This window comes from Grammomys surdaster, unplaced genomic scaffold, assembly GCF_004785775.1.
Source record: "Grammomys surdaster isolate TR1022 unplaced genomic scaffold, NIH_TR_1.0 128, whole genome shotgun sequence".
Classification (NCBI taxonomy): Eukaryota; Metazoa; Chordata; class Mammalia; order Rodentia; family Muridae; genus Grammomys; species Grammomys surdaster.
In genome coordinates, this window is record NW_021604586.1 from 7,299,559 (window position 1) to 7,311,044 (window position 11,486).

General features: G+C 48.9%; 1 protein-coding gene across 1 annotated transcript in view; it reads left to right on the top strand.

Moving 5' to 3' along the window:
- Positions 1–7,022, top strand: part of Spire2 (spire type actin nucleation factor 2) — a 39,646-nt gene extending 32,624 nt beyond the window's left edge. Inside the window, exons 11-15 of the mRNA XM_028753086.1 lie at positions 310–444; positions 575–642; positions 4,217–4,244; positions 5,976–6,091; positions 6,680–7,022. Of these exons, the coding sequence (XP_028608919.1) occupies positions 310–444; positions 575–642; positions 4,217–4,244; positions 5,976–6,091; positions 6,680–6,902 (570 nt within the window). The 3' untranslated portion in view covers positions 6,903–7,022. The remainder of the gene's footprint in view (positions 1–309; positions 445–574; positions 643–4,216; positions 4,245–5,975; positions 6,092–6,679) is intronic.
- The last annotated feature ends 4,464 nt before the right edge of the window (positions 7,023–11,486 follow it).

Here is an 11,486-nt window from a genome sequence, read left to right on the forward strand (position 1 = left end):
AGAGAGAGAGAGAGAGAGAGAGAGAGAGAGAGAGAGAGAGAGAGAGATTGATTGATTCCATGGTGAAGGTTTCCAGGGAGAAAGAAAGGTAAAACAGAGTGTGTATTTCCCAGTGGGATGGAGTTTTCCTGGCATGGATGGGGTTAATGAGGGCAAAGATGGAGTCCCGGGGGTGGGGGTGGGGGGCTCCTTGAAGCTAATCCAGCCCCCAGTAGGGAGTGGGCTGACACACATGCTTTAGTAAGTTGCCAGGTTAACTGTGGGGTCCCCAGGGTGTTGAGCAAGCATGCCCCTCCCCCTCCCCCCCAGGAGTTCAGCCACCCCGTGGAGAGCCTGGCCCTGACTGTGGAGGAGGTGGTGGACGTGCGGAGGGTGCTCGTGAAGGCCGAGATGGAGAAGTTTCTGCAGGACAAGGAGCTCTTCAGTAGCCTTAAGAGGGGGAAGGTAAGACTTGGGTGCCCTGGGTACAGGAAGTCCTGAGCAAAGGAGAGTCCCAAGGCAAATTATGCGCTGGGACTGGGCCTGGCTCCGGGGGCTTCACACAACCATGCTCTAACCTGGCCTCTCCCTACAGATCTGCTGCTGCTGCCGAACCAAGTTCCCCCTATTTTCCTGGCCTCCGACCTGTCTCTTCTGCAAGAGGTGAGCTCCTGTCAGGAGACAGGCTAACAAGACGGAAGTTGCGCCACATCAGCCAATTCAGTGTTTTCTTCTCTCTGCCTCTGTCTCTGTCTGTGTCTCTCTGTCCCTCTCTGAGACAGGGTCTTACCGTGTAACCCAGACTGGCCTCAAACATGATCTGACTGCTTCAGTCTCTTGAGTATCAGGGACTATAGGTGAGTGCCACCATCCCTTGTTTGGGTTAAATTTATTTTTATTTGTTTGTTTGTTTTTGTTTTGAAACAGTATTTTACTATATAGCCTTGGCTGGCCTAAAATTCACTATGTGACCAGGGTAGGAACCCATAGAGGTCTGCCTGCTTTTGCCTCCAAAGAGCTGGGATTAAAGGCATGTGCCACCACATTTGGCTTAGGTTAAATTTAAATAGTGAAGAGACACCCATATTTAGCCATGATGGGGAAACAGCCACTTTCTAGCTGAAACAGCCCCAAACAATTAAACAAGGATATAAAACAATAGACTTTAAGACTGGGTACCAGGCAACAGTAAGAAGCCGACAGGGAGCTTGTTCTGGCCTGGGATGTGTCTTTTCACCAGTTGGACCTGGGGTAGGAGGCCAGGGCAGCTGGAGATCTTTGAAAAGGAGTGGAGAGGAGAGAGTGGCACAGAGAGACCTGGAGGTCTGCCTCAGAGATGTACTTGTGAACGAAGCAGTCACATGCTGGTAATCCCAGTACTCCAAAAACTGAAGCAGGGGATTCATGAGTTTGAGAATAGCCTGAAGTAAAACTTAAGAACTCCATTAGTTCAAAAGAAGGCAGAAAATTTAAAAAAAAAATGGAACAAATATATGCTTAAAATATAGCAGGATGATAAACCTAAGCACAATTCTGTCCAACTACTACATTAACTGTAAATGGCCTAAATAACCCAATTAAAATGTAGACTATGCTGGCATAGCTAACCTGCCACCGGCCAATATGCTGTGGAAGATGGCTTTGAATGTAATCCAACACAAAAACTATAAATTTACATTACAAAGTAGAGCTTTTCTTTTTTCTACTGAAGTGTAAACTTTATAGATGACAATGTCCATAGGTTGAACACGGGAGCTGGAGAGATGTGTCAGTGGTTAAGAGCTCATACTGTTTTTGCAGAGGATCTGGGTTTGATCCCCAGCTCTCACAAGGCCACTAGCGACTGTCCCAGGGCATCATCTGATGTCTGCAAGCCCTGCATGCTGTGCACAGACATACACGCAGGCCGACACCCATACATATAAAATAAAAATAAAGGTTAATTAAAAAAAAAAAGTCTGGACATGCCTGAATTGTACAGTTTCTGAGTTTGAATAAACAAAGCAAGACCCCAGAGTCAAGGTGTAGTGGCTCATAACTATAATCCTGGAACTCAGGAATCTGGGACAGGAGGCTGGCAAGAATCTGAGACCAAATCCTGTCTCCAAGAAAACCAAAGACAATGAAGAAAGTAGATTTTAGAGCCAAGACTATTTCCATTAAAGCAGTCCGTTCCCTCAGAAAGAATCGAAATCTTTATCATTAACAATCGCAACAGATTCCAAGTACACGCAGCAAAAATTACACGACCACAAGGAAAAAAATAAGTGCACATTCATATTCAGTGATCTCAGCACTTCTCACTCAATAATCAATAAAACCAATAGACAGAAACGGGAGGAAACAGGAGATCTGGACAGGGTGTGCTTTAAAGTGTTCCACCAACGGCAGCTGAGCGCACATTTCTGTGAACTGTTTACCAAGGTCATTATCTTGGACCACAAAGTAAGTCTCAGTATTTAGTGCAAGCTGAGCATGGTGAGGGACACCTGTAACCTTAGCGCTTGGGAGATGGAGGAGGGAGGATCGGGAGTTCAAGGTCATGCTTGCACTGCTTGAGATGCTGTCTTTAAAAGGGTAAGTGGGGGTTGGGGGTGAAGGTGCGGTGCTGGAGAGCTGACTAGGCAGTTAATCGTACTTGCTGTTCTTAAAAAGACCCTCCTGTGGTGGCGCATGCCTTTAATCCCAGCACTTGGGAGGCAGAGGCAGGCGGATTTCTGAGTTCGAGGCCAGCCTGGTCTACAGAGTGAGTTCCAGGACAGCCTGGGCTACACAGAGAAACCCTGTCTCAAAAAACAAAAACAAAAAATAAAAACAAAAAAAACAAACCACACAGTGTCTCAACAACCCTTCAGAACAACAGTTCCAAGGGATCTGATGGCCTTCTGACCTCGACAGACAGCAGGCAAACATGCAGTACACATACACACACGGGGGCAAAACGCGCGCACACATAAAATTAAATAAATAAATCTTCAAAGCTCTTAGCCGGGTGGTGGTGGCTCACACCTTAAACCCCAGCACTTGGGAGGCAGAGGCAGTGGATTCCTGAGGTCGAGGCCAGATTGGTCTACAGAGTGAGTTCCAGGACAGTCAGGGCTACACAGAAACTCTGTCTGAGAAAACTGGGAGGGACAAAACCCTGCAATACTCAGTTCATACAAAATAAGTTCTGTGACTACAATGAAATAAAATTAAGTTAACCCAGGGATTTCCCCTCCCCCATCTTCAGTCTGGATTTTAACCTAGGCTGAGGGCTTTGTGCATGGTAGATACGCACTCTTCTATTGAGCTACACCCCCAGCCCCAACCTAGGGATTTAGTGATGGGAAAGGAATGATAGCACCTCCTTTCCAGGGAACACGGTTCATTGTTTTAGAAAAGGAATTGTGACAACCTTCATTAATATGGAGAAGAGCCCTGTGGCACATTTATAGAATAGTTTGTATATTTTATTGTAACGAATCATGTATGCTTTATTGGTATGTGCCTTAAATAGTCTGAAGGCTGTATCTCTACAGAATGGCTATCTAAATTTAGGGTTGACTTTTTACAAGAAGGAATTTGTTATCTTTGTAATGAGAGACAGGGCCTCACTATGTAGCTCAGGATCGCCTCAAACTCACAATCCCCTTGCCTCAGTGCTAGAATCAGAGGTCTGTGTCACCGTGACTGGCAGGCATTTACTTCTGAAGTTGGTATGAGCAATTTTTGTTTTGTTTTGTTTTTCGAGACAGGGTTTCTCTGTGTAACCCTGGCTGTCATGGAACTCACTCTGTAGACCAGGCTGGCCTCAAACTCAGAAATCCACCTGCCTCTGCCTCTCAAGTGCTGGGATTAAAGACGTGCGCCATTACTGCCCGGTGGACAATTTTTTAAAATACTAATTGCTGTATACAACTGGACATCGTACTTAAATTAGATTGTGCTTCTATGGTGAAAGGCACCAGAAATACTCGAGGCCGGATAGTCCTGAGAAGGATAAGGGGCAGAGATAAATGAATGTTACCTCAGGGAGATGAAAGGGAGGTGAAAGAGTGGAGTAAGATGAAAGGAAAGCACCTGGTGGGTGACTGGGATCTGGGTGGGTGACTGGGATCTGGGTGGGTGACTGGGATCTGGGTGGGTGGCTGGGATCTGGCCGAAGCAGGGGGCTGGCTCAGATATGAGGGGAGGAGGAAGTTTCTCCTCCCTACACTTCCTTACCACTGACATTGTTTTTCTCTGTCCTCTCCAGAGCTGTGTGCACTTCCTGTAGCGTAAAGGTGAGGATTTGGGGGAACCTTTCTGGTCTCGGTGAGGTAGAATGGGGCACTGCTGCTTCCAATTAGATGTTTGGGCAACACCCCACCCCCAACCCCAAAAGGCCCTTCATCCCATCCCTTCTAAGAAGGAATCTGCTCTTACTCTTCCCAAGACTGCATCTAGTGTGCTTGCTTGTTTTGATTATAAAATAATCTCTCATAGCCAGGCAGTGATGGCGCACACCTTTAATCCCAGTACTTGGGAGGCAGAGGCAGGTGGATTTCTGAGTTCGAGGCCAGCCTGGTCTACAGAGTGAGTTCCAGGACAGCCAGAGCTACACAGAGAAACCCTATCTCAAAAAAAAAAAAGTCTCTCATAAATCCTGGGCTGACCTTAAACTCTGTCTGTATCTGAGGATGATTTTGAACTCCAGTTCCTCCTGTCTCTGCCTCTCCCAACTGCCAGATTTCAGGCAGGAACCACATATCTGCCCTAAGACTTTATAGGGGTGTGTGTGTGTGTGTGTGTGTGTGTGTGTGTTTCTTTTAGACAGGGTCTCACTGTGTAACCCTGGCTGAGCTGGAACTCACAAGACTACAATTTCTTAAAACCTTCATAGGCAGTATTTTACTTTATTTTTTTGAGACAAGGTCTTCCTGTGTATAGCACTGGCTGGCCTGGAACTGGCTATGTAGACCAAGCTGGCTTTGAACTCAGAAATATGCCTGCCTTTGCCTCTCGAGTGCTGAGATTATAGGTGTACAGCACCTTGCCCAGTCCTCCTAAGTAGTCTTAGCATTTGTTCAGGTGGTAGAGAGATGGCTCAGAGAGTAAAAGCATGTGCTGCTGTTACAGACGACCTGGATTTGGTTCCCAGAACTTACAGGGCAGCTAACAAGTTTGTAACTCCAGTTCCAGAAGTCCTGACACCCTTTTCTGTCTTCCAAGGGCCCTGTATGTACATAGTGCATAGTCATAAATGCAGGCAGAACACGCATATGCAGAAAAGACTAAATAAGCAAAAACATTAAGAATCATGTGACTAGGCTGAAGGCACACAGTTTTTCTCTCCCTTTCTGAAGACTCTTCAGTAAGGCCAGGCTGCATGTGGATGCATGCTTCTATTCAGAGGTAACAGGCAGAACCCTTGGAAGTGTACTGACCGTCGTGCCTCAGCTCAGAAAGATAAACTCACTTTTCTCAAAGTCTCCATAATCTGTCCCTGGACCACAGGAACACTCCATCCTTGTTGATGTGAAATGATGATTGTATTCAGAACCCTTTGTAGTATTAAAAAGATACGGTTCGAGCCGGGCGGTGGTGGCACACGCCTTTAATCCCAGCACTCGGGAGGCAGAGGCAGGCAGATTTCTGAGTTTGAGGCCAGCCTGGTCTACAGAGTGAGTTCCAGGACAGTCAGGGGCTACACAGGGAAACCCTGTCTTGAAAAACAAACAAACAAACAAACAAACAAACAAAAAGATATGATTCCAAAAACTAGATAGATAGATAGATAGATAGATAGATAGATAGATAGGGTTCCAAAAACAATATATCTATATAGTTCCTGACCCTAAGAAGTTACGGTTTGGATAAGCAGGGAATGTGGTTGGGGGTGTGACAAGGGAGGAGCCCATACTGGGTCTTCACGTAAGAGTGTAGGGGCACCCCTTTCAGTCTCTCGTCCACAGGGGTGGGGGAGGACAGCGGGCCTGGGCGGCTGCTGAGGCCCCTTGCTCCTTGTGTTGCAGATGAAGATGCCTTCCAAGAAGTATGGACACATCCCTGTCTACACACTTGGTTTCGAGAATCTTCAGAGGGTGCCAACTACCAAAGCCACACCAACACTGAGGAGAGATGCCTTCCAGTACGTTCCTGGTATCCTGTGGTAGTAAGGAATTGAAAGTAACTGGGATGCTGGGCGGTGGTGGCGCACGCCTTTAATCCCAGCACTTGGGAGGCAGAGACAGGTGAATTTCTGAGTTCAAGGCCAGCCTGGTCTACAGAGTGAGTTCCAGGACAGCCAGGGCTACACAGAGAAACCCTGTCTTGAAAAAACAAAACAAACAAAACAAAACAAAACAAAAAAACAAAAAAGAAAGTAACTGGGAAATGGGGAGGCTTCTCACTGCCCTGTGCAGATCTCCACAAGGAACCAGTCACTTCATTGGTTCTAGAAGCAGAGTTGGAGGGAACTGAGTTTGGGTGGTCTGGGCCCAGGGCCTCAGTGCCCGTCAAGGAAGAGCCTTTGCAGGGATGTACTGATTGCCAGCTGTGCTCAGTCAGAGTCCCGTGGATGAGGAAGGAGAGAAGAAGCAGCAGCTTGGAGGGGTGGCTGTGGACATGAAAAGCAAGGTTTGGGCTTCTGAAGTGCCAGGACAAGGCCTCTGGGAGAGCCCAGCCCCGGCAGGGCTCTCTCTTCTCATGGTTCTTTCCTGGCATCTCTCCGTTCTAGATCCCTGCAGGGACCAAGGTGGCGGAGCGTGGAGGAGGAGTTCCCCCACATCTATGCCCACGGCTGTGTCCTAAAGGATGTCTGCAGTGACTGTACCAGCTTTGTGACGGATGTCGTGTGCTCCAGCCGCAAGAGCGTGGATGTCCTCAATGCCACGCCGCACCGCAGCCGCCAGACCCAGTCCCTGTACATCCCCAACACCAGGACTCTCGACTTCCAATGACTGTTGTGATGGCCCCCCTGCACCCCATCCTGGAGCACAGCTTCCATCAGCCCCTCCCCGCGCATGTACATATATACATATATAGATACATTTATAATATATATATGGCCTATATTTATATACATTGTGTCTTTCCCTACACTTCATTCAGGGCCAACCTTTCTCCGGGACCTTCCCTCTTCCTTTCCTCCCAGGAGTCCTTGGGAAGGCTGGGAGGGGTTGGGGAATGGAGGAAGGGCAGGGGACTTTGGATCTCAGAACTCAGCTTTCCTGCCCCATGCCCTGGTTCTCTTCAGTAGTGAGCGTGTGGCAGCCTCTCTTCCCCGGGTGGACCTGAGGACCAGGTCTACTTCTGCTGTACTTTAGGAGCTCAGGCCTCAGAGATACCGGGGAGGCCTCTGAGTATGTGGGATTCTGCTGGGAAGAAGCCCAGGCACCCCCAAGTCAAGCTCGCTCTTGGTCTCTTGCTAGTGTTGGGTGACTTCCTAGGGAGATAGGTATGAACAAGCATCCAGATACGGCACTGATAGACCAAAGAAACGACCCCACTCAAGTCCAGCTTGATGAACCAATGAGTTTACTGAGATTACTGTAATTCAGTGAGTGGTTACTTACGGGAACGTAAGTGACTCTCAGCTGTGTCACCACGAAGACCCACCCCAGCATGGGTTGTCACCCATGAAAACTGCATCCCTGTAATTCACACCCCTAGCCAATTTCCTACTTCCTATACCAAGTCCATGGTGCAGCTGGGGAGGGAAGGGGGGGGGGGGCTAGAATACCAAGACCATGGTGCAGCTGGGGAGGGGAGGGGGTGGCTGGAATCTCCTGGGAGGGCTTGGTGACTTGCTTCCTGTCAGGGAACCATTACCACAGGCTTGCATACCCTGTTATTTCTCTGCCCGAGTTGTAGGCCAATGCAATCTGTAGAGCACAGCTGCTCCCCAAGTGATGGTGATGTCATGTTTATTAGCCCAGAGGCAGTTCCGACCCCTGGACTCAGGACGGGCCTCTGCTAAGCACTGTGCCTGCTTACATGCACCCAGGAAGGGGGGTTTCTGTCATCACCCCACCTTACAGATTAGGAAAGAAAGGCTCAGTAAGGTAAAGAGGCTTAATTGCTTATCTCAGAATATGCTAGAACTTCAACTGAAGCCTGCCAACTGAGGCCTGCAGGCTGACTCCAGCCTCTAACGGCCTGCTTAGGGCTAGAAGAGGCACCCAGGGCACATGACCGTGACAGATGGATCTGTGCAAGCTATCATTGAAATTAGAACATCCAATAAAAGCGGCTAGCTCCCAGCACTCTGTCATCTGACCACCTCACAGACTGCCTTTGTATTTTGACTTTTTAAATTTTAAGAGATGCGTTTATTTCTGTTCCATGTTTACTTCCATTAATTTATGTCGACTACACGCATGCGGGAGCCCATGATGGCTATCAAACTGGAGTTGAGAGCGGTTGTGAGTCACACGTAGGTGCTAGGAACTGAACTCAGTTCCTTTGGTTGAGTTGCAGCAAGCGCTCTAACCACTGAGCCATCTCTCCAGCCCTTTGTTTTGGTTTTAAAAGAACAGGAGGAGAAGGTCGGGAATCCCCACTGTCACTCAGCCAGCAATGACAACAGTCACCTTTAACCAAGTATGGAGGCTCACACTTGTTACCCCAGCACTTGGGAATTAGCATCAGAAAGATCCCTAGTTCGAGGCCAGTCTGGGGTATGTAGCAAGCTGCGGATGTCTGAGCTACGTAGTGAACTCTCAAACGGGAAAACCCTCGTGTTTGTGTGGTATTCGCACGGACAATCACCGTCACATAGCCAGCTCACACTCCAAGCACGGTGTCACCAGTTCTGATCCTCACATAACACAAATGACAGCAGTAAACTCGCATCCTGGGAAACACCTAGCTGAGCTGCAGGGTAATGCCCTGATTGTACAGAGCCCTACACCCCCTTCTAGAGGCTGCTGAGGCAAGAGAGCAGCCTGTCCATCTGTCTTACGGTCCTTAGGGTTGCTGGTCTCTTCTAAACAGTAGGTTACATGTCAGCCCACTGAACTACCTTTAGCCTCACCTATCGGAGACAATGACAAGGACAGTGGTTTAGAACAGATTTCCTTAAGGACCAGATCTGCAGCACTTCAAGGAGACACATGTGGAGTTAGTGGTTCAGAGAAGATCAACTCCATCCTTCTGGGGGTCCACGACTTCTATCTAAGGAGAAGCAGTTCCAGACAGAGACCTCCATTTTATTCATAGGTAAGGCTATTACTGTGTACGTTGACCACAGCACTCGATCATGGTGACACAGACGCTAGCCTGGTCCTAACAGTCAGGGTAGTGCACTGAGCCTGATGCGGAAGAAACTGTGACTTTTAATAGTGATTAGGGGGCTGAAGAGATGGCTCAGTGGTTAAGAGCACTGGCTGCCCTTCTAGAGGTCCTGAGTTCAATTCCCAGCAACCATATGGTGGCTCACAACCATCTGAATCTTGGGCATGCAGATACTCTTTTTTTTTTGTTTTTTTGAGACAGGGTTTCTCTGTGTAGCACTGGCTGTCCTGGAACTCACTCTGTAGACCAGGCTGGCCTCGAACTCAGAAATCCACCTGCCTCCCAAGTGCTGGGATTAAAGGCGTGCGCCACCACTGCCCGGCCGCAGATACTCATACTTTAAATAAAAAACTCAAAAAAAAAAACCAAACAAACAACAACAACAAAAACCCAGTGATTAGAAGCAGGGAAGAGAGTTGTGGCGGGACACCTTGAGACAGCAGCTAAGTAAGACTCTAAGTACCTAAAGAGTCTAGCATAGTGTGGGCAGAGCAGCTAAGTCAGTCATTTGGGCTCAGCATCCAACATGGCGGAACGAAGACTCCTGGGGAAGTCAGGCTGGAGTGAAGCACACAGTGAACTCACACCAGAGCTGGAATAAGAGACGCTGCCCTAGCCGGGCGGTGGTGGCGCACGCCTTTAATCCCAGCACTTGGGAGGCAGAGGCAGGTGGATTTCTGAGTTCGAGGCCAGCCTGGTCTACAGAGTGAGTTCCAGGACAGCCAGGGCTACACAGAGAAACCCTGTCTCGAAAAACCAAAAAAAAAAAAAAAAAAAAAAAACAAAAAAAACAAAGAGACGCTGCCCTGCCCACCTGTCCTTTCGAACCGCCTATCTTGTGTGGACCTTGAGAGTCACATGAATGTAAAACCATGTAAGAACTTAATGTACCATGAATGTACTTAACTCGCTAAGCCAAGCCTTCATCTGTAAAAGGAGATCTATCTCCCAAAGTGAAGTTGGAATTTAGAACAGTGACTGGTAGCTGGGCAGTGGTGGGGCACGCCTTTAATCCCAGCACTTGGGAGGCAGAGGCAGGTGGATTTCTGAGTTCGAGGCCAGCCTGGTCTACAGAGTGAGTTCCAGGACAGCCAGGGCTACACAGAGAAACCCTGTCTCGAAAAACCACAAAAAAAAAAAAAAAAAAGAACAGTGACTGGCTTAGCTCAACAAGGCTCTCTCCACACCCAAGCCGCCCTCTCCTGCCCTCAGACCGGGGAGGGGGGTGGGGGAAGGTCCAACCCAACACCAGCTCACTTTACTTTGGAGGTACTCAATCCTGGCTTGTCTAGGAAAGTTTTCTTAAAGTATAAAAAAAATGAGGCCTGGACATGGAATTGCTCTGTGATTCCAGCTCTTCAGAAACACGATTTCTGTAAGCTTCAAGGGCAGCCAGGTTTACAAACCAAGATCTCAGTTTCAGGGAGTGTTGTTTTTTTTTTTTTTTTTGGGGGGGTGGTTTTAAAAAAAAAAGCCGGATGTGGTAGCACACACCTTTAGTCCTAGCACTTGAGAAGCAGAGGCCAGCCTGGTCTACAGAGTGAGTTCCAGGACAGCCAGGGCTACACAGAGAAACCCTATCTCAAAAACCCAAAACAAACAAAAAGAATACCGATAAAGAAAGGATCTGTGCAGAAGGTCCCTATGTCCTTATTGCGAGAACCTTCCTGAATTAGAATACTCGTAGGTAGGGCTGCCACCTCGACGTCAGACCAGGGATCCACACCTCGACAGCTCCCTCTCACCCAATACCCCTGTAAGGTGACCATCCCTGTTGCGTCCCCGACAATAAAAAGCAACCCCTAACAGCTAACTCGGTGCACCTCGTGGAGAGGAGACATCCTGAAGAAGTTAGACTGTTTCTATGAAGGCGAAAACCGTCCCTTTGCAGTCTAGTAGCAACGTGGAGGTGGGGAACGTAGGACAAGTCGCACGGAGAGGGGTTGGGGACAGGGTCCCTCGCTACTGTCCGAGCAGAAGTCTTTGCACACGAGCCTTGCGGCGTGCGCACCTGCTCTCGCTCCCTCCCCTCCTGCGCGCGCGCGCGCTCGCTCGCTCGCTCGCCCCGGGCTCGCACGCCCCCGGCTCGCCCCGGGAATCTCGTCCGTGGCGAGCCTGCGCCTGCGCGTAGCCGCCCGCCGCACAGCCAAGCTTTCTGCAACCCAGACGTCTCCAAAACTCAAGCGCCGCACTACCGCCGCTGCTGGGGGCCCGACTCTCGCGAGAACTCCCTGGGCCACCCTCGCACC